The 23,078-nt window shown below is 38.8% G+C and overlaps 3 protein-coding genes across 4 annotated transcripts in view; 1 reads left to right on the top strand and 2 right to left on the bottom strand.

Annotated features, from left to right (window-relative positions):
• LOC116853890 (alpha,alpha-trehalose-phosphate synthase [UDP-forming]) overlaps positions 1-2,169 on the bottom strand; it is a 36,233-nt gene extending 34,064 nt beyond the window's left edge. The window contains exon 1 of the mRNA XM_032835207.1: positions 1,965-2,169. The gene's annotated coding sequence lies outside the window, so the exon portion shown is untranslated. The remainder of the gene's footprint in view (positions 1-1,964) is intronic.
• Positions 2,170-5,198: 3,029 nt separating this feature from the next.
• On the top strand, positions 5,199-12,703 carry LOC116853892 (phospholipase DDHD1-like). Of its 2 annotated transcripts, none has more exons than XM_032835211.1 (10): positions 5,199-6,666; positions 7,321-7,635; positions 8,337-8,504; positions 8,591-8,719; positions 8,883-9,024; positions 9,116-9,222; positions 9,299-9,609; positions 9,810-10,095; positions 10,361-10,519; positions 10,625-12,703. In XM_032835211.1, the coding sequence occupies exons 1-10, from the start codon at positions 6,600-6,602 to the stop codon at positions 10,771-10,773; spliced, it is 1,833 nt and encodes a 610-aa protein (XP_032691102.1). In that variant the 5' UTR covers positions 5,199-6,599; the 3' UTR covers positions 10,774-12,703. The 2 variants fall into 2 exon arrangements, with proteins under 2 accessions (XP_032691102.1, XP_032691103.1); XM_032835212.1 differs by having other exon boundaries at positions 5,200-6,666; positions 10,364-10,519.
• Positions 12,704-14,414: 1,711 nt separating this feature from the next.
• The window catches only part of LOC116853891 (neurotactin), a 41,650-nt gene continuing 32,986 nt past the window's right edge, over positions 14,415-23,078 (bottom strand). The window contains exons 4-7 of the mRNA XM_032835210.1: positions 21,261-21,474; positions 19,904-20,396; positions 18,715-19,383; positions 14,415-18,390 (exon numbers count right to left, since the gene is read on the bottom strand). Coding sequence (XP_032691101.1) covers positions 18,003-18,390; positions 18,715-19,383; positions 19,904-20,396; positions 21,261-21,474 — 1,764 coding nt within the window. The 3' untranslated portion in view covers positions 14,415-18,002. The remainder of the gene's footprint in view (positions 18,391-18,714; positions 19,384-19,903; positions 20,397-21,260; positions 21,475-23,078) is intronic.

The raw sequence follows: 23,078 nt of genomic DNA, 5'->3' as shown, positions 1-23,078 counted from the left end.
GATTTTGGCGGTTTCTTTGATCGTCCAAGTAATCTTATGCTGCGCAAAAATCACGAGCGCAATTTCCCACGAAATATCATCTTTGGCTCATGCATGCTCTTTACATGCAAGACAAAAAGAATGCGGCTAAATGCTTGTAAACTACTGGCCAGATTCATGGTCTAAGAGTTTTAAAACCATTTTGGATTTAAAATCAAGTTTGTGGTACGTAGATTACAAATATGCAAATGCCAAAGTTGTCAGATTTTAGTTTACAGAGATGTGACCCATTGAGATGGCGTCAGTGCTCTCCGCGTTGCCCTAACTGCAGCCGCGGTTAGGGCCATGGCACACAGAAAAATTTCATCAATAAAACGTAAACAATAAGTAAACTGATCAATCACAGTCGTTGACTCTTGGACCCGTATTCTGAGTTCTCTTTTAACGATAAATGAGCCTCTAAAAGTGACTTGTAGCCAATCAGAAAGCTTATAAGACACTTTTGGAGGCTCATTTATCGTTAAAAGAGAACTCAGAATACGGGCCTTGGACAGTAAGAAGAATAATCGACTGTGATTGGTCAATTTGCTTGCTGCTTAAATTTCTCTGAGGCCTGATCATTTTGCATATTTGCGATCTGCGCGAACTTTATTTTAAGTTCAAAATAATTCCAAAACTTCTTAGCCACAAACCTAGGTCACTATTGGCCGCACTCGTTAAATGTAATTTTCAATAAAAGATGCCAAATGCAATTAAATGTCGACAATTGCCACTCTGTCATCTTGCGACTGTTCTCACCGGCTGCACTCTTTGTATCTTTCAGCAATGTTTATCTTCTTTTTTGTGTTGGAACGACGCGTGCACATGCGTTTCATGTTGAATCTAATAGCGAATTCGGTAGCTTGCACTAGTGCGCACTGAATGCGCGTTAAGGCTTGTTTACAGTACATTTTTATATTTAAGATCGTGTCTTAAATACATATTTAAAAACATTTTAGCTAATAAAATAATTCGTACGGATGTTGTACATATCATATTATGGTTAAAAATATTTTAAGATGGTTAAAATTTATTTAAGACAATCTTTAAATATAATAACATACTATGAACAAGCTTTAGTACGCACTCAGTGCGCACTAAAGCGAACAACCGAATTCGCTCTAAGTAGACACGCGGCCAAGGAGATCAAATCTATTGTCGACGAGTGGCCGGCGAAGGACAAGGTCGCGTCGTTCGAAGGAACGGGACACGCTTTAATGAGCCGTTAAATGTTAACGGCTTGAGCGTGAAATAATCTTACATCACAATTCTCGCGCAGTCCTCACGTTTTCTCTTCACTTGAAAGTATTTGCACCGGAACATTCTGTTACAGGAGAAATTGCGCGATATTTACTTGTTTTTTATCCTTTTTATAAGACACGATTTATATAAAGGACACTGGCCGCGTTTGAGGGCCAATTGTGTCAACATCTCGAGCTAACGAGTCAATTAATTAACTTGACAATGACTTCAGCTAAACAAGTTTTCTCTCTCCTTCTACACAATAGAGTCCACAGTCAATGGAATTTCGATTACATCGATTTCTCATACACGGCAAAAGATTGACCTCCGTCGTCGATCGTCGCGATTCTGTTATTGCGTCGCAAATAAATGAAAAGAGAGAGAGGGAGGGAGTTCAGACCACAGCTTGAAAAAGGGAGACGAATTCCTGACGCATTTCATTCAAACTGTTGGCGCGACCAGGCCTTCGCGATAATTTCGTTCTTCAGCGTAATATGACGAGGTAATGAGAAAAAGAGTGTGTGTGAGAGAGAGAGAGAGAGAGAGAGAGAGAGAGAGAGAGAGAGAGAGAGAGCCGCAATACGCGCGTGAGGAAACGCGAACACAGCGACGGCCCGATATCGTCTTGCCACCAATCGACTAAGCAACCGGGAAATCATCATCAATCGAAAAGGACAACTGACAGATCGAACTGTGACACCCACCTCGACTGTCGTCCCTTATTTTGTTTCGCACGCCGTGTAGGTGTGTGTCACGTCGTCGTCGGTATGAGCCCCTGAATGACGAAAATCCGACCAGCACTGTGCACCGTAAGTTTCGCTTCGCAACACCGTCTGTGCCGGCAATCACGGCGACAACGCCGGCGACAGCTGTGGCGGCTAGCTTAAATTCAAGAGGAGGACGAGTCTTCTCTCATCCTCCTCGAGAAGGCAATACCGCTAACTAGTGCCTCCTTCGCGAACTCTCCAAGCGAATCGATCGCCCGACGTGTCGTGTCAACCGACAGTGAGAAATTTCCCTAGGCGGTCGTCCCTGGACACAGATGTCTGTACTAAACTAGATTGCTAATAGGCTATCTAAAAGCATATAACGGCTTGTGTCCGATAGAGTTTCCGGTGCATGCGAGAAAATGGCCGCTACCGCCACATATTTTCACTGTGTTTAGTCATAAAATTCTTTTGTTGAAAATAAGCAGAGCAAATAACGTCCAATACCATCTATTTTTTTGTTACAACATTTTTTGATGCAATAAGATACTGGCATTTTTACGACAGTAACTTAATAGCCACGCTGACTCACATTCTAAGTACTCACATAAGTGACACGTCACACACACACACACACACACACACACACACAAACAGGACCGCTGCCATTTTTTCGCATGCAACCGGAAATCTTACGCGACACACGTTCGATTGCTTGTTAGCAATCTATACTTTAATTATAATTAGTATAGACATCTGTATCCCTGGACGATGGACCTTCTTTTGTAAGTCTGAGCAGGCCGTGTTTGAAATTCTAAGTCGCACTTTGAAGATCCCGTGTTGAAAGATTTACTATCGTTTTTGTGCGTATCTCTAAATTTATCTGTGAATAATAGTATATGGGATGCTTTGAAAAGTTGCCCGTGTGGTGGCGCCATCTCAGCGGGCACTGCCGCTACGTGGCGAGCCAGCACGGACGGTAATGCAGAAAGTTACTTTGCAAACTCACCACTTATCCTTCAATCGATTTTCCAGCAGCTCTTTTCACAGCGGAAATTAACGTCGATTCTCGACATTAAATTATACGAATGAGGTCGCGAGTGACTAAAACTTTCTGCAACAAAATCTGCAAAAACGTTGTCATGGTGTAATCAGTTTCTTGCTGAAAATCGCTGATAGTACGCGGTTACATCGTATCCCAGTGAGAAATGACTTACCCATAGACATCGAATCGACGTCGATTCGACGATTTCGACGACTTTTCGATGTCGATCGGTAAGTCATTTCTCACTGCGATCGCTTTTTGCTAACGTGACGCGCGTAGAAAATTATATAATTAAATATTAGGAATATAATATGACATAAGATCTAAGAACTAACATGTAAGAACTAAAGATCTAAGAATATTGTATAGTACTGCGTAATAAGGTATGTACACGTGATATCCTTCTGTTTTTTTATATCTTCTAAATATATAAAGTTGAATGAAATTCTAAATTAGAGGGATCACTGCTTTTCTGTATACCATACTTGCCTTTCACTTATATGTCATATCTTTCGTATGCACAAAGATAAGCTAAAAGCACTTACGACATGAAAATTAACTGATTTCGCAGAATACTGATTTCTCTATTCAGTATCGCGATATTTGTCATGTGACATCCAACGTCCCATGTCAGAGAGCGACGCCGCGACGAGATGCTCGACGAGATCTTCCTGTAAGAAACTCACAATTCCATTTATATCTAAGCGTACACGCGCCGCATGTCCCAACCGCCAAGTGAACAATAGCTTTTACGTCACGAACGTAAAAGACAACTGAAGGGAATGCGAAGCGAACTCTCGACGAGGAGTTGCGAGAATCAAGGACGAGGCGAGACGGCGGTTCTGATTGGCTCCACTATATCGATGCGCGCCCTTCGATATATTGAATGAGTACTTTGTATACGCCATATTCGACGCGTCCTTTCACTGATGTTTTGACGTATGATCTACTAATTTCTTAAATCGTATTGCGTGTTGATATTCCAATGCAATATCAAGCTTCACGCGCCAAGCCAATTGCCAGCCACGTAACACTTGCGTGCCACGTGACAATTATTTCTTAGTAGCGCACATTACTCAGTAAACAAAAACTCACTAATAGAACGTTATTGCAACGATATTTAGTAACACATAACGTTTTCTAACATGTAGTTTTTAACGTTTTACCGACATTATTAAATAACTTTGATTTTTTAATATTTCTAAAACATTTTTGCAATATCCAAAGGCATCGTATTATCCGGTAATATCTTTGAAATATATATATTATATATTTTAAAATATTTATAAATTATATATATATATTAATATTTATTATATTATAATATTTATTATATTTATATATATTATATATTTATATATATATTAATATTTATATATTTTAAAATATTTAATATTTGTTTAATATTTTTAAAATATTAAACAAAAATGTTAAAGAAATAAAATCAATATTTCAATATTTTAAAAATATTGATCTGATGTTCTTTGTTTATTGGGTAATACCATAGTGGAAAACATAATGCTACTGACGTTTTATAGCCGTTTGTAAAACGTTTCGGAAATGTTTCTAAATGGCACGTGCTGTTCGGGATGATTCATGTTTGATGTTGTTGTGCTCGTGGATTTCGGAAACACGACCACGTCAGTTTCTAGTTGACTAAATTCGATTGGCATAGCGTGTGCCAAAAGACGTTCTTTTGAGCGGGGAGAAGGAGGAATAACTTAGTTTCTCCCTGTGAAGTATTGTTCTCTTTACTCGTGTATCTCTCTCACTCCAACGCATCCAGGGGTGTATCTGGGTGACGTTTCTAAGTGCACCCCTGGATACTGGGAGGCTATCCCGTACGCGGAATGAAGATGCCGCGTCCACAATATTACAATAGCTCGAAATGCAGTTACAGCACGTGCCTCATCGTCGAAGCGTGGCAAATAATAAAATATGTTAATTATTCAAGGGCAGTAGAAGTTGGGTCACTACGCTAGCACCACCGGATGTAATAATGTCGTAACGACGTGCTTAAGCGTCGTCAACAATATGCGGAATAAGCTTGTAAGAAGTAAGCCGTAAGAATTGGTCAATCGTAGTCAATTATTATAAAAATAATCGTCTATAATTGGTTAATTCTTACGGCTTACTTCTTACTCCAAGCTTACTCCGCATATTGTAGACGACGCTTTATACCCAGGTAGCACGTACACGTATCAGAAACACATACACGTATCAGTTTTTTAAAAGTATCTATAGTTTCAGAACCGTAAAGCACTAATAAGAAACGTTTCAACGAGAACCTCTCTGAAACCTTATTTATGAATCATTTATAAAACGTTTATAAAACGTTTCTTCAACGATTTTTTTCGCAGAAATAATGTTTCACTTAACGTTTTTTGAGTGGACATTTTTACTCATGAAAAACGTTTCAGAAACGTTATGAAACGTTTTGGAAACAGTTATGAAAGGTTTGATTCTAACGTTTATAAAACATTTTTAAAACGTGTGTGTGAACGCTACCTATTCTTGACACTTGTACAGCAATGTAAGGTCACGCGTGTGAAATTCCGATATTCGCCGTTCAATAAAGTCGCATTATGAAAGGAGACGAAAAGAGCAGAGTGAGTTCTGTGCCATTAATCTCCAGGAAACCGACTCGAACTGTCCTCTCCGTTGAGAAAGCCGTTTGCTGAAGGAAACGCCATTCAAAATCGCCTGGGTCTCGTCTGTCCTCCTGGCTGGCGACCGCGCATTATTGCGATTGGTGCGCATGTGCGCTCGCACGAGCAGCAACGAACGCCAACTTCGTGCCGCATAGGAAGGGGATACATCATCTCCGGATACGTTACGCGCACGCTGTGCAGCAGCACGCAGTGCGCCTTCATGCATCAGCTGGTCGCCGAAGGCGGTGAAACGGGCGCGTGTTGCCGCAGCCGACACGATACAGGAAACCGCGGGACATTACATAAGACGAGCGTGACCGAGCTGGCGAATTCGCGATCGCCCGTGCCTGAATCGCGCACGATGAACGATAACGACGGTTAATGGCATGGTGCAAACCGCAAGACCTGAGCGCAATTTTAGATAAAGCGCGGCCGTTGTCAGTCGCTGTCGGTCAGTCGATCTGTCTCTATCGGGGGAGGGAGAGTTTGCGCGTTCACCGATAAAGCGTTGCATGCGATCCGCGTTTCAAGGACGACTAGTCAATTTACGCACGAACTGTCGTTTACAAGAGTGGTAAGAATCAGGGCGTAGTGAGAGACAGATAGAGACACGAACGGAACGACGTTCTCGTTCACGATATCGTACAGTGCACACACTGTGCACATACATACACACATACACACTCAGTAGTTTGTCACGCGCTCGTGATTCGTACTCCGAGGCTGACAGTGTGACAGCGATAACAAGAGTTGCCAGACGCAGCGTGGTGATTCAGTGCTCGGTCTTTCCGTCGATTTTCGCTCAACGGGGAGATATCGTCGGCCGTCCGTTGAACCTGAAGATCCGAACCGGGTTTGTACACACCGACTGTATTCTCTCTCTCTCCCTCTGTCTCGCGCGCGAGTTTCCAGCTCGACACCTGGAGTCCCAGCGGGATGTCCAACGTTCGGAGCGAGGTCGACCCGTTCAGCGAGACGCCTATGGAGCTCGAGTCCTGTGAAGGTACGAGGCGAGAGATACACACGCCTGTGTTTAGCCTGCGTAAATTTGCGGAATCGTTATTGCACGCCGACAAAGAGGCAGCGGCGTCGCGTCGTTTAATGCGGTATCGCTGGTTGGTTGTCACTATGTCCTCGTTTTTCTGTAAGCACACAAGTGCTCGTTTCAGCTAGAAAGTCTTGGAAAAGTGGCGTGTGATATCGTTCCGTTGTTAGCCAATTGAATCGCGCAAAGTAATTTTTGTTGATTAGATTCCCATTTCTTATCTCTAAGTATTTGCATTGCTTTGAGAAACTCAAGTATAGAGTTTCCCTCTATGTAAGCACTTCACTACGGTCTGATTAAATTCTGCTTACATATGTATATTTAATTTCATTTTTGTTATATTATTTACTCTTATCTCTTTACATATAAATGTGTGTACAATGGAAGGTCTTCTTCTTGTATCCGAATGTTTCTGTCTAATTGCCTGAAATGTCTTTATCATTAGTATTTTACATATATCTTTAAGATACAAAGATCACATATATATTTAAGGTACAAAGATCAATGTGCATGATCAATGTGTCAATTATTACTTTGTCTGTAACTTATTATAACTTACTATGATTCATTATAATTGTTAGTATGAAACATGATTTTTTTTTATCCACAAAGGAAATGATCAAGGAATTATAGATGAAAGTCCAAAGAATGGCTTAGAGACCGATGTGGGAGAAGCTGTTTATGCAGAACCTTTGACACCGGAAGAGATACGGTGGTTTTACAAAGATGGTGTTGACAAAAGATGGGTGGAGTTTTGTGGATATGATAGCTTAAGAATTGAGAAGATTTATCAGGATCGTCAAGATTTACTCAGCAAAAGTATCTCTGAAACAAGTGATTTGCCACCTGCTGAAAAAATTGTGGTCAGAGGAGGCATGTACGATGTTGAAATTGATAATATGAAATGTGTTTCCATATACTGGCCAGGTAAATATTGTGTCATAATCTTCTTTTGTATTTTTGTCACATTCTTTTATTATAATTTTATTCATAGCTTGTATACTGCCATATACATTTATTGATTGCATATTACTCTAATTATATTCTATTATATTCCAATTACTTTAATCAATGTGGGTCAACAACTGAATATTGAACTGATAAATATGGTTTATTTGAGTGTCTCAATAATGATTCAATTCCTGTTTGAATTTCTACATCTTGCCTGTTGTGTATAGTGTATGTCTTTATACTGCAGAGATTACTTTGTCCTTGAGTTTATTATAGCCAATTCTTATTGGTTGTGCTTGTTACGGAGCTGTAGCATGTGTGAAACTAATATGATGCAGCCAATAGATTTCATCACTCTAACAAAGAATCGGTTAAAAATATTTATCCAAATGTGTATCACTTTATTTATTATTTGTATAATATAATTTTAGTGTATAATCTAGCGCGAGACAACGTTTATATGATATTTCTCTAGCAATTCTTTTTTATCATTTTTCAATAATATATATTTTGAAAACGTTAATTTCAATTATTTATGAGGTTGCCTGCAAAAATGGGAATATTGAACTTTGAAACTTTAAATATTAGACTTGGAACTTTGAATATTAGACTTGAGACTTTTGAGATCACTTTTTTTGTATATAAACTTTTTTCTATAATGAACTTTTTTATTTAAGGCGAAGAGTGGGAAATTATGAGAGGTACATGGTATTATGATGGTAGTTGGGTACCATTAGAAACAGAACATTCCAAAGTAATAGAGGAAGTCCATCTCAATCTATTCCAAAGAGAAAGCAACAATCAAAGTAGTTCTAAGTGTGATACAAATAATCAATCTTACAAAGGTATTCGTCATTTTGTTCTCCAGAGGAGAGAAACTGTGTAATATACTGTGTAATATAAGTGCTAAAGAGTTTTCGTCCTTTTCCAGTATTACATACCGAACAATTCCCCGAATTTCACGTTGACTGGCATACGATTAATGATGTGACATTATATAGTGAATATACACCTACTAAACTGATGCGTAGTGTCACGTCAAAACTGGGTTTTTCCAAGAGTAAGTAATTTAAATTTTAAATTTGTTTTGTGTCGCTTGACTTCCTTTTGCAAAATTGAACGATTTGATTATACCGACAGTCTCGCCGTATTTTTGCATATAATACAATATTTAAAAATACGGAATATTAGAACTTAATGTATCTCCTTTATTTGAATTACAGCAACAGGTTATCGATTAAAAAGAGGATACAAAACGCGTGCGAATTTGGAAAATAAGCCACGCGATATCGATCATCTAGTATTCGTTGTTCACGGAATAGGACAAAAACGAGATACAGGGAAAATTATACGTAACACCACATGGTAAAAAATATAACAAGTTCTTTTGTATTCTGCGTAATTTGCACTTTAAATATATCACGACGAAACCATCTTTTCTCACCCGAAATAATAGTTTTAGAGACTGCGTGGATTGGCTCAAACAGAGATACTTTCCGACTTCGAAGCATAGAGTGGAATTTTTCGCAGTTGAATGGCGGTCATCGTTGAAATTGGACGGAGGTAAAGCAGAGATTTAACAGTGAAGAAATAACGCTGCTTATGTTTAATTCACCGAACGTGCGATTCCCTTTTTCAGATATAGTTGACGCGATTACGCCTTATAGTGTACTGAGTATACGCCACTTGCTGAACACATCAGCGATGGATATTCTGTATTATACAAGTCCCCTGTATGGCGCTGAGGTCAGAGCCGGTTTGCAAAAGGAGCTAAATAGATTATATTTTATGTTTGCGAGCCGGCACCCTGGCTGGCAAGGGAAGGTGTCAGTCTTGGCGCACTCTTTAGGATGTGTAATTGTGTATGACATAGTTACAGGCTGGATGGGACCCGACACACGTCTCCCGTCCCCGACGCAAGAAGTTTTGCTGCAAGGATTACAATTTCCCGTGAGTTATCATACAATTCTCCATAAATAAAATTACGCAAATTTCGGATAAAATACTTAAATTTCTCATGAACCAAACTGTATTATTTCCCTTGAAATATATTCAATCATTTCGATAAAAAATTATTTCTAATTACTTTGCCCTAAGAATTCCATACATCCCGAATGGGCAGAGTGAAAGTTTCGTCTTTCTGTTCACAGATCGAGAATTTGTTTTGTCTGGGTTCTCCGCTGTCTGTATTCTTAGCGTTGCGCACACGTACTCCATCCAATAGACTGGACGTGATGCCGCAGAATTTATGCAAGAGGTTTTACAATATATTTCATTGGTCCGATCCGGTAGCTTACCGGATGGAACCGCTCTTAGAGAGAGGCTATAGTAAAATCGAGCCAGTTCTCATACCTCCGTACGGAGGTGTCGATGGACAGCAGATGGAGCAGTCTCCTTCGTCATTGAATAACGGAGATCCAGTTCTACCGCCTACAGGTTACCTTTCATGAATAATTAACCTGAATAATAAACAACGACGATACTTTGTTCTTAATTCATTGTTGCACGCTAAATATAATCATTATAATAATTACTGTGTTTACGGACTGATAAGATAAATTAGTGTTGAAACAATTAATATAAGTGAAAAAATAATCTTGTAGTACATTCTTTTCGAAGAAGCCAATTAAATTTCTAAAAGGGAAACAATCTTCAAGTGACAATATTTAACATATGATAAAAGAATATAATTGTATATTAGTAGAAGCGGATGACAAGGATGAAAGTCCAGTGGATACGCCTAATCGGAGTGCAGAAAAGAGCTGGAGTCTTTGGGATTTAGTCCGAGGCGGCTGGAATGTCAAAGAGGGCCCGTCTTCACCGACACCAGATTCGAATCCACCAATCCGTCCAGGACAAGGTATTTGCATATCGAATATCACACAGTAGTAATACTTTTTTCACACGAGAGTCAGATGTATCTTGAGATAAATTATTGATCATTTTTCCTATTTGCTTCTTGCAGAATTGGCGCAACGACTGGATTACGTGCTGCGCGCCGTTGGTTTAGGAAGGAACTACTTATACACAGTAACAGCTCACACGGCATATTGGAATAATTACGACGTGGCCTATTTCGTATTAACAAGACTTTTCCCGACACTAGAAACGTGATGGCGGTTTAAACGTTTCGATGCGGACTGCCGGTGGATCCTGATAAGATGTTCTAGTCCATTGTAGGCCTGCCGAACGTGATATGTAGCAAATGGGCCTACCACCAAAACAATCTGTGATAACGGTAAAACGATACAATAATGTCGCAAAAAAAAAATGGAAATCGATCATTTTATATATTGCTCGCATAATTTAGTATCGCTCCGATCGAGTTACACGAGATGAAAGAACTTTATCTTCACTCGTATTTTGGAAAGTAACTTGTTTGTACTGAACAGTTCGGGTAATCGACGATTTATACGTAGTATAATAGATTGCGTATCATAGGAAGTACGAAAGAAATCAGTTTCGCGCCTTGTGTTAACTTGCTGATAAATATAGTTTATGCAAAATATTTAAGTAACGACACTCTTTATGATTGCTATACTTGTTATTGACACATTCTAGTTGTTTTCAAATAGTTTATCGGCAACTAATATATTCCCGTTGATTGCCTTCGTTATATATTGCCATATGTAAATAAGCAACATATTTTAAGATCAGCATCCACAATATTAAGTACGTTATTGATCTTAACTTGAGGTAACATGCGCTAAGGTGATGCGCTTACAAATTTTTCTTACATATATATATTCAAGTCGTTACTCTCAAATTATGAATACTATTGGAAGTATTCATCAATAATACAGAAACATGAAACACCACAGTCTCTAATTTAGGGTTTTAAATAATATGTAACTCGTTATAAGGCACAATACGCTCTACTTAAAAGATATAGTATCATTTTATAACTGATTTTATATCTTGAATTCAATATTAAATTCCTATTACAATTACGATAATTATATTGTTCCATACTGCTTTAACTTACTTAAGTACAGAGTACTCTTCTAATTCTGTAAATAAATGGAACTAGAATTCTTCGGACACGATAACACCGGCTTTTCATCTTTTCTGTAAAGAGATTTTACAGAAATAAAGTTTGTTATTTTGATAGGATATTTTTAAATTCAATGATTTTATATAGACACTATGCGATAATTGTTTAATTAGGAAACGAATTGTTATGTATTTAAAGTTTTGTCTTATTTGAGAATTGTTCTGTATATTAAAGATTTAGACAAGATGACATGAACAATATAATTAGCCTAAAAAATAAATTCTTATTGAAGTCTTATGACTTTTGAACTTTTTACGTTTGAAAGATATCTATTTTTATGTGTCATTATTTTAAATAACAGTGCTATTATTTATACTGTTTATAGCTAATTCTGTTTATTTGGTTATTACATACTTTTCGTTACATTATAGACAGCATAATTTTTGTTACTTTTGCTATATATATACATATTATAAAATTGTTTGGTTGTTGCTGAAGTTTATTAATGCCAAAACAATGCAGTATTGTTGCTTAATATATATACATATATGTCTGAAATTCGTCCGCATAAAAGAATGCTAGTTTTTCAAATTCGAATTGAACAACTTATCAATGGCGCAAGACAGATTATTTAAAATAGTGCGACAATAACGAAAAAAATTTATTACGTGAAGTTTTATTAGAAGGTATAGGAAAATATCAAATTTTATATAACATGACATCAATATCGATAGGTTTATGGGAACATTGATGTAAATAATTTTTTTTTAACATAGAGACTAATATGATACCTATATAATCATCATGTGATTAAAAATCTGTTCTTACGAAATGCGTATGATAGTAGCAACAAAGACTTACGATAATAGGACAAGCAATCTGCCATGGAACATTATTGTTGCTTGTTTGAGAGAATAACTTTGTTTCTATTCTTCATTTTAGCAGTGATTACTGATATAAGATATCTGAGCATTTCTCGAATATCCTTTCAAGCGCTAAATCATTTATAAATTTGTAAAAGAGTACCAAATATATTTCGTATGTCTAGAACACTCTCTTCGATTGAAGCATAATGTTTTTCCACACAAAAAAATACTTATCGTTTGCTAGCAAAAAACACGGATTGCGGTAAAAATTAAAACTAAAGAATCTTGCCATCACTGAACAAAGAAAAAAAGATGATAAAAAGTACGAATATAACTGCAATAAAAAAAAATTACAATTATTATCTTTTATGATACAAGAGAAATTAGTAGTTTTATTATGTGATTTTACGTAGGCATAAGCTTAGAAAGACTAAGTAATATAAGAAATGACAAAAAACAACAGACATCATATCATAGTACACATTTACGTATTATTCCACATACGCGTCCATTTCCACGCGTTTTCATATTTCTCTCCTTCACACACTCCGCTACGATTCCAGTCATCTACAATTATATAGAATTGATATATTGCAAAACCTATGGCTATATCAAGAAATATCATTCTGATCAAGGGCATGTAGTAGAAGATAACATGTTTATGACATTGTGTATGATTGATGAAATTTATATGTTTTATACCACACACACCGGTCATACGATTTCGATACTTGATATCACGAAGCAACGTTACGGTTTTCCGAGATAATGACAAATTTTATATCTGTTCTTTGTGCTGCGCATTATGTAATACGGAAAAATTTTTTAAATAAATATGTTACAAAAATCGTCTCTTGAAAAAACTGTCTTTCTCGTTTATATTTTACGTCAATCCTAATCGATTATTTGCCAGTTTTATCGTGTACGCCTATGCACTGTAAAATCGCATGTGCTACGATAATAAATAATAAATAAAAAAACTTGTTTCGCAACTCAATAGGCGATCAATTTCAACCTCTTAGGTTCAATGTCATAAACTATAGTTCGAAAAAAATCATTTTCGTTAGATATAGGATTCTTTAGATGTTTCATGAAAAAAAATACTGCGGAATGTTTTCGACACAATACATATTTTCAGTTTATATGAGAATTTAGTATATTCACTTCATGTTAATATATATATTTAATTGATGTTAAAAACCTCTCACACAACTTCACTGGAACGGTATTTGAACATTCCGAGTTAATTGTTTTTATGTATGACTTTATTATTTATTGATTTATTTGTAGTATCGTGAATACAGTATAAAATTGTGTTACAGTGTGATCGAACGAAAGTTAAATACAACCGGAATATCAAACGCACACTGCACCAATATCAAGATGTGCAAATAGCCTCGGCGGCGGCTCTCGACGATGATGCATACGAATTCAATATTAGAGATGTGCGAATCAAAGATTTTTAATGTCGAATCGAACCGAATCAAATCTCAGATTTTAATTTCGAATTCAAATCGAATCGAATTGATGAATTTTCACCCGGATCGAATCGAATGAAATCGAATTGAATCGTTAAAAGAATTTTTAATTAACATAATCATTGAATTCAACATGAAAATAGTGACTCTAGTAACTAACAGAAAGAGATTGATCATGTGATATCAATTCATTTTAAGGTAAGAGATACATAATATATAGTCGATAAACGTGTATGAAATACAGTTCCAGCCTTGAAAGCTGCACAAAGACACATATCGATCCGACAGTTGTCGGTAAGAATTTATTTAGAAGCCATTATCTTCTTTTAATATTTTTGAAGAAAATCTTAATGTATAACAAACTTTTCAAGTCATGCTAATTCCCGTAAGGCTGGATGTCTAATAGTTCTTCGTTAATACTAATGTCTGCGATCCGTATTCGAATCTTTTCGATTCGAAATTTTCGAATTATTCGGATTCGAATTATAGGGATTCGAATTTGAATCGAATCGAATTTCACTTGATTCGATTCGAATAGTTCGCACATCTCTATTCAATACAGACATCTGAAAGCAATACATCCAAACAGCCACGTATTTCACTGAACATGAATACTCGAGTACGTGTAAGATTCGTGCGAGTTAAACTTTCATATAGGTATATCTGATGATATGAGTAAAACTTCACTTTTTACGTAAACGCGCGAATAAGAATACACTTAAAATTAAATCGTAGTAATATAAAATTATTGCCGCATTGTACGCAAGTATAAGGAGAGCCCGCTTTGGACGACTTATAATTCGCGACGGAAATCTATCTGTAATTATTAATTATTATTCAATATGCAATATTTTTATATGCGATTATAATTTGCGTATACACATCTCTACAAATTCTACCTTCTTCGAATAGAATTCTGTCGGTATGCTGCAAAGTTAAAGATGTCTATCATTTACCGCAAATTAATACGATAAGGTCCATCTGTGGATACTATTAATTGTCCTATAACGGCTGATATATATTTTGTTCTCTTAAAGCGCATTAAAGAAATAAATATGAGGAGACGTGTCGCACATACAACGGCATTCCCGGAATCTGAAAATAATTTTTTGTTTGCAATTATACGGTAAAGTCGTATTGTAGCCCGTGTGAAGCGTAATAAAGTATAGCACGATGGAATGCAATCACCTTAGTACTGCTAACATTCAAGAATACAAGCCAAGTTATATATTGTAGCACATAACATCTAGTTCAGGCGGAGTGCGGGTAGTGTCATAAGAATACGTAATATGTTTCTGACGTTTTTCGCATTTTTCGCTTGGTCGAGAAAATGTACGCACATATGTACATACGTCCCACACAGCAGGAATGTCCCAAATATATCATAAGGATATCTTGAAGATATCACATCCCAAATATATCTTTAGGATATCCCTATGATATATTTTGGACACCTCTGCTGTGTGAGGTATATCATGTTCTAACGTCGTCCTTCGCGTATGAAGTCGCCATCACGTAAGTAGAAGCACTTTAAATATCCAAAATATCCATAAAACTATACACGCTATATATATATATATATATATATATATATATATATATATATATATATATATATATATATATGTATATATATGTATATATGTATATATACCGTGTTTAAAGAGTGTCTTTTTTTATATAAGTATAAAATACGATGTACTATATCAACTCTGTCTTGATATAATTACTTTACGCTTGTCACTATGTGGTTTCGTTGCCGAGATAATCTTAGGAGATTCAAATGTCTTCCACGTACGAGTTAAGGATATATCCTAGCTATATTCGGAACTCTCTGCGGTAGTATTCTTAACTACTTATGATCAGTCAGATTACTACTACAAATATTTGTCACTGCTTGATATCATCGCGTATGTATACGTCAAAATACGTAATAGAGACTTAATTATTACTTAATTACATAAAAAATGACCTAGCTAAATACATATACATATATATATATATATATAAAGTAAAACATATACATTACATATGTATGCATATATATGTATATATACATACATATATACATATCTATAAAATAAAACAACGTATAAGTTTTTCTTCTTATAAGTGCTACTTATCACATATTAATGACAATAAATTAAATTACTTAATAATACACACATAAACACACATGTGAATAGGAGTCGTAAAATAGTCGCAATTAAAAATATGAGTGATAAATAGAAGGCTCAAAATTATTATCTGCGAGACAAGAATCGCGTTTACGGAAGGAAGAGGCGCGCGAAGAGCTATCGATCGCAATACATCTCGTGCGCGAATACCAACGCGTTAGTCAAACTATTTAAGTAGATATGACGCTCGGTATAAAAATACCAAATTTGGCAGCTTCTCAGTCTGAATATGTTGAAAAATCTTTTCCAAAACTTTTCCAAGATTTTTCCATTAATTGGGTAGATAAATATTACTCATATCTGTTCAGTCTGCAGTTATCTCTCGTGTAGAAAGAGAAAACTGCCTTTCATTTAAATTACACGCGTATAAAAAATATCGATAAAGCATTTCGCACGAAAAGAAATCATTTGTAAAAAAATTAGAGAAGGGAGAGAGAGAGAGAGTTTGCTTCCACAAACGCGATGCACCGCATACGTTCCATTAATATTTTCCGAGACTAGAGTTGGGCAAATCTTTTTATCGAGCAACGCACAACACTCGAAGATGTCTTCGCAAATAATGAAGAACTTCTTTTTTTATTTGAATAGATCTTCATTTGTTTTCACTCGTAAAGTTTTGGAGTATTTGTCCAAAGTAGAAATTTACTCGAATAATATTTATTCGAATATGTTCGAATTATTTTAATAAAATCGCGAATAATGTCCCAACTCCTTTCCGAAATCTGTCCGACCTAATAGTACTTCTCGCAGCGCGCAAAGGAGCATGGTCCATTGTGTGTCTATTGTTAAGACAGCTATTTTATTCTCGTCCAATTAACACGCTGACAGTCTATTGCTAACAATATATATTCTGAGATACGTCTTACTTTACGTCTTACCTTACGTCTATGAGCTGGATACGAAGAGGCCTGAGGAAAATGAGGTATTTCAATATTTTACGGCTATGTGTAAAAACTCATCAAAAAGTTTTCAACTAAAGTTTTGGCATTGACATTGACATAAATGTCGATTCTCTGATCGAACAATCTTCAGTCGAGAAACACGACTAACTTAGAAATCCCGCAAGGCCGATGCCGCTCTATTCCTTCCATCCTATTCGCACCCATTGCTCACGTGTGTATATATATATATATATATATATCTTACAACAATATATGTATATATTATACAATTATGTGTATAATTGCATAATGTGTACGCGCTGTCAACTTATCGATCCTCTTCCTTGATAAGCTACGCTTCGTATCTCCTCACGCGTCACCGTTTCCGCTCGTATGCAATATATTACAATTTGATTCGTACTTTATACACACATACATAATAATCCACGTGCCTTGTGGTCAGACGCACGTTTGTCTTGGGTCGCGGATATACAAAGGATAACATTCACTTTTCGCTGCTAAACATTTCGTAAAATATCCTTTAGCATCGAGAACGAATCCACACGTCGGCACATACACACGTGTGTGTGTGTGTGTGTGTGTGTGTGTGCGTGTGTGCGCGTGCGCGCGCGCGCATCTCTATATAAATTCATTCTTTTCCCCTTTAATCTTGCTTTATATTTTGGCTTTTATCGTTAATTAATTGTCATGATTTGACAGGTACTACTATATACGTCGCACCACAAAGGCATGATCATTTACTTGTCTCGATCCGCATATATCTCGTAGAACAATCATTATCGATCCTACTTAAGTAATCGAAGTACATACCTGTGCCGTGGGAATTCGCGTTCCACGGGAATTCAGCGGGCGACGCGCGCTACCCCCCGGAACGGGTCCGTCAGATCGATCCTAACGCGGAGTCCTACAGGCAAGAAGAGCTCCTCTTAATTGACATATCCGTACGAGGGCACCATGTCCGACTGTATCCAGTAATCGCAGTTGGGATAATTGTTCTCCAGCAGCGTGTCCTGACCGACTATTAAGATTCGCTTGGCGTTCGTCCGATCGGCCTGCGGGACCTCGCCGTGCCATACGTAATAATTGAACAACTGTTGCATGGCCGACACGTGTCTCTTCTCCTCGGGCGTGACAGCGGCGTAAGTACCCAAGATAGCGGCGGCATCGCTGTCGGGGTCGGCCAAGCGTCCGCGCGGCTGAGTAGCCACGTAAAACGGTATGTTATTCTTCATTCTGGCGACGGTTAACAGCGGGCACACTACGCGAATGTCGGAGATCATAGTGACTAGTCCCTTCAACGTGGCGTTGTAACGTCTGAAAAAGGAACGATGTTATAAAGTCAGTGTCTTATGAAGCACCATATTCCTAAGAATCTTTATCTGCCCCAATAATGACCGAACTAGCTATTAAATTAACACTTACCTTTCAACTTCGTGATCCTATTACGTTAATTTTACGTTTTATTTACTGAGCATTGGAGTAAAAGGAAAGTCATGGAATTTCTCGCAAACATATTCAGTCGAGTGTCAGTTTATAGATACATATATTGATTTCAAAGTGTCTCGAATCTTACGTGTGTATTTTCTCGCTCCTGACATTATCGATAAAGATGGTTGATTAACGAATATTATTACTCACTTAAGAACCTCGTCCACTATGCCACTGGTGCCGAGCAAGGATTCCTGTACGATTTTCCTGACTTGTGATGCACTGAGAGTAACGTTAGGCTGCATGTATTGCAGTGGTGTGCCAGAGTGCGCGGTGGTTCCTATCACCATCTTTACTAGATTATCCTCCCGCGTCCAGATCTGACCGACGTGTTCCTGAAGAATCACACCGTCTTGGACGAGCCACTCGTGTCTGTTGTCTTTCTCGCGGACTTCCTTCGGTTCCGGCAGACCCACGGTATTCATGTACCATATCTCTGGCACGGCGTCCATGACCTGCTCGGCCGTCTTGCTTCTCATACAAGTGGCGTCGGAACATTGGAGCCCGTAGAGGAACGGTGTTGTGAAGTTCTCGGACTTATCCAGCTCCTTGCCTGGGAAGATTGCGCTTCCGCTGGATATCCATACCCTCGAGAAAAGACCCTTGGCGCGGCGAGTACCGACTAGCGTCGTCACCAAAGTGCCGCCTGCTCTGTGCCCCCATAGTGTGACGGACGACTTGTTGCCGCCGAAGTGCTCAATGTTCAATTGCACCCACTGAAGAGCCGCTATGATGTCCGATAATCCGTAGTTGCCCGAAGTCGGGGGATGATTCGCTTTGGAGAGAGGTCCAGCCGCCAAGAATCCGAAAATCCCCAATCTAGTAAGGACAACATAAGTTTAAGCAAACCTTCTTCTCGTAATTGCGCGAATGTATCAGAGATACGAATAAACATCGTTTTAGGTAATATAACTTTTACACAAAGTTGAAAAGTAACACGATTACAAATTACTTTTTCTCGATAATAACTCGATTGCGGAGTTCTTTTCGCGTTGACAGTGATGTGATTACATTCTTTGATAAGGAATATAATTGTTACTTTATATATACATAGCACGATATATATATATATCTATTCACGAAGTAAAAAAGGAAGAATCATAAAAGAAGATTTTCAAGACTTGGTAAAAAGAAAGTAGCGGAATTTGTAACGATTCATTACTTCCCGAGTAACAATGACGGTAACAAATGATTTTCCAAAATAAATAACGGTAGTGAGTTACTTTTTTTAGGAATGGAAGAGTAACTTTCCCAATCGTGCTTTTACATACACACGGAGTAACAAGATGCATGAACGCTTTGGAAAGATCCGCGGGCGATAAGGTTGAGCGTGTCGTACCGGAAGTTCGGCCGCACGAACACGATGTCACGCACGCGCGACAGTTTAGCCGAGGGCTGCATTACTCCGGGCGAGCCGCCGCTTAGGGTCTCCGCGCCGATCATGACGACCACAGGTAGCGGAGCGTCGTAACCGACCTTCGGAGTAAACACGTCGAGATAGAGGCAATCCTCGGTGCCGACCACGAGGCCGGAGGACTGGCGTTGCCAGCACACTTCGGAGGGGTTGTGCGTCAAGCGAGTGCCATTCCAGCAGTACTCGATCCGGCGCACCGGTTCAGCCGGCTGCCACCGACGGCTGTTGATTGGCGGTAACGCGTACGGAATCCCGCGGAATGCGTAGGCACCGTCCTCCAGGACGCCCTGCACCGGTCCGCACGTCGTCACCGCGTCTATGTACTTGCCGTTCTTCAGCGGCTGCGTAGATCGGGACTCCTTGGGTAGGATGCAGACGATGCACGTGATGATGATGAGCAAGATAATGATCCCCGCAACTAGCATTCAAGGATCACCGTTAACACGTGTAATCGTGCTCGTCATCGTAAGGCTATTGTTTGAATAATTGCCAGCGAACACTGTTCTAACACCGGAACGCACCGGACAATAGCAAGCCAAGCCCGTCGCAGTGAAACAAAGATCACGATATAATCAGACGATGCATGATAATGTGTCAGCTTTATGATTGCCTCGTTGGACTAAATTTTGAGCTTGTTTTATGCAAACAGAAGATTAAAAGTCCATCTAAAGTGACAGTAGACAGTAAGACGTAAGCAGCAAGCGAATTGACCAACCAAGTTGATTATTACAAGAATAATGTTGGTCAATTTGCTTACTGTTTACATTTTAAAGCTCACTGTCAATCCCGTTGTAGATATTTAAAAGAATAGCGAGTTTGGCCGAAAGAATCAAGATAATTGATTCGTTGTACAATATCAAGTTTATCTAACTCAATTTTAGCTGTCTCAATCGATTTCTTTTTTTAATATAGGTGTCATTGTTCCAGATTCTAACAATCAGTAACTACTCTACGGAAAAAAAGAACAGATTACAGCACGTCGCACAGAAATATCGTGACTGGCCTTCTATCTCGGCTCGAATTCGTAACTGGAGAACATCAGCTCATGTGCGTTCCAATTGGAACAGAGTTCTCTGTATTCACGGGAATAAGGACACCTTGGCAGAAAAGCAGAAGAGCAGAAGCCAAACAAGACTCGTGCTGGTGGTCAAGTGGTAGTCAACAGTTTCTGCTTTTCCACCAGCGTGAGTTCTGATTGCCTTTCCGTTTTCTGCTTTTCTGCCAAGCTGTGAATTCTCCCTAAAGGTGCATGAATACCACGATCGTTTCCATGTTAGAATACCTAAGTAATGTCGATGTCGCTTAACCGCGGACACGAAGACTACCAGAGGATGCTGCGCGGGAGGTTCGGCGCCATCGGCTCCTTCTATATCGAGTCGCACCGTTTCCATGCCGTCTTCGCAGGCGATAGGGTTTCTCTCGTTGGCGGCATCGTCGAGAGTCTCGACACTCGCTAATCCAGCGGCGCCAGTCTGTCCCAACTCGGAATCAGCTTCCTGAAAGCGGAGAGTCGGTTAGAAGAGAGGAGCGGATTAAAGAGACCGCGACGATTATTAATCTCGGCTCAATTACGATCTCTCTCGCCAACCGTTCTCATAAATATCGTCTGAATTAGGGGAGCTGGACGAGAGGAAGTTACTTAAACCTGTATCGGGAGGAGAACGTCGTGTAACGACATATTCCACGGGAGATTAAGGAGCAATTAAAATTAAACCCGATGTGTGTACACACATACTACACACCGGTATGCGTTGTAGAGAGACGGAATGGAAGGTCGGAGAAAAACGAGCGAGCTCGCACAGGTATAATTTACATCCGGATACTGGATGGTACCGTACTATGGAGGCATACTATCGACTCCGCTCTACGCTGGATATCGTACTACTATGTGCCCTTCGTTGGAACGCGATCATTTGGAGAGATTTCATCTACGAGGCGAATGCCTCCGATAATCGCGCAGTCAGGATATTACGTATCCCTTCCTCTCCTCCGTCGCAATCGAGAGATCTCGCGGAGATATTTCATCGAGAGCTCTTTCATCGTGTTTTTTTTTTTTTTACACCGAGGAGAACGGTATCGGTGCTGATTATAACTGCGCGGCGAGATAATTGCGGTCGGGAAAACTATCCTCGCGGTATAAGGCTCGTATCGACAGTCGTTGCTTGAAACTTGTCCCACGTGAAATACTCAAATCTGAATTTAAAATTAAATAAGAGTTTTTCATTTGAATTATACTAATACATGTGACATTACACTTGCAATCGCGATTCAGCTGAGAAACTCAGATTTAACTCTAAATTAAAATCTAAGGTATTAAGAGTCATTATTTGAAACTCGTCTCAAGTGAGATACTCAGATTTCAATTCAGAGTTATACGATACATTGAATCGCAGCTACAGATGTCACGTTTGTCGTAATTCAACTGGAAAACTTGGATCAGACTCTGAATAAAAATTTGAGTATCTCACCTGAAGCAAGTAACGACTATTAATACGAACCTAAGTGTCATTATAGCATTATTCATTGAGATTTCGTGTGCGCATGACTGCTGTTACTTTTCTGCTAGAACAACAGAAAAGAGAATGCGGTTGAAATTTTAATGGGATCAGCAAAGTCCTCGTTCTTTCGATGTACGGATCACAGGCGGAGTTCTGCGAAATGTACGGACGAGGCGTTCGGCACGATAATGGACCGATTCACAGGAGACGACAGAATGGGGGTTCCTTATAAAAAAGTCAAGGCTCATTTTTCACTTTTTATAGTTCGGCCCGCTATCTCGACGAGCGCGCTTCGTGTGCATTCCGTAACGCCCGTGCGAGCACGTTATGTCTCACACTTCGAACAGAACAGAAGGGAAGGCATGAGGAGATCTTTCGCAGAAAAAGGGTAGAATGGCAGAGGACGATGTGACGCCGCGGATGCGGTGAAAGCTCCTCAAAAGGCTCGACATTTTTGAAGTGCTGCATAAACTGCCGAACGATTTGCTTCACGGATCGTAGATGTTTCCTCGATATATGAAAGAGATTTTCCGTCGCGTGTCGCGAGGATCTAAAAATATATGTGCTTTCCTTTATACATCGCCGTTATTCCGGTCACTCGG

The sequence above is a fragment of the Odontomachus brunneus genome, unplaced genomic scaffold (genome assembly GCF_010583005.1).
Source record: "Odontomachus brunneus isolate Ranch 3 - 2012 unplaced genomic scaffold, Obru_v1 Obru_scaffold_007, whole genome shotgun sequence".
In the NCBI taxonomy this organism is placed as follows: Eukaryota; Metazoa; Arthropoda; class Insecta; order Hymenoptera; family Formicidae; genus Odontomachus; species Odontomachus brunneus.
The sequence above is the reverse complement of the archived record's forward strand: the minus strand, read 5'-3'. Positions and strand labels throughout refer to the sequence as shown.

Bases quoted from the DNA above. Each gene is read 5' to 3' on its own strand.
- LOC116853892 (XM_032835211.1), top strand. From the start codon at position 6,600: ATGTCCAACGTTCGGAGCGAGGTCGACCCGTTCAGCGAGACGCCTATG. The intron at 9,025-9,115 runs GTAAAAAATATA...CCGAAATAATAG, and splicing joins ATTATACGTAACACCACATG to TTTTAGAGACTGCGTGGATT. The intron at 9,223-9,298 runs GTAAAGCAGAGA...TCCCTTTTTCAG, and splicing joins ATCGTTGAAATTGGACGGAG to ATATAGTTGACGCGATTACG.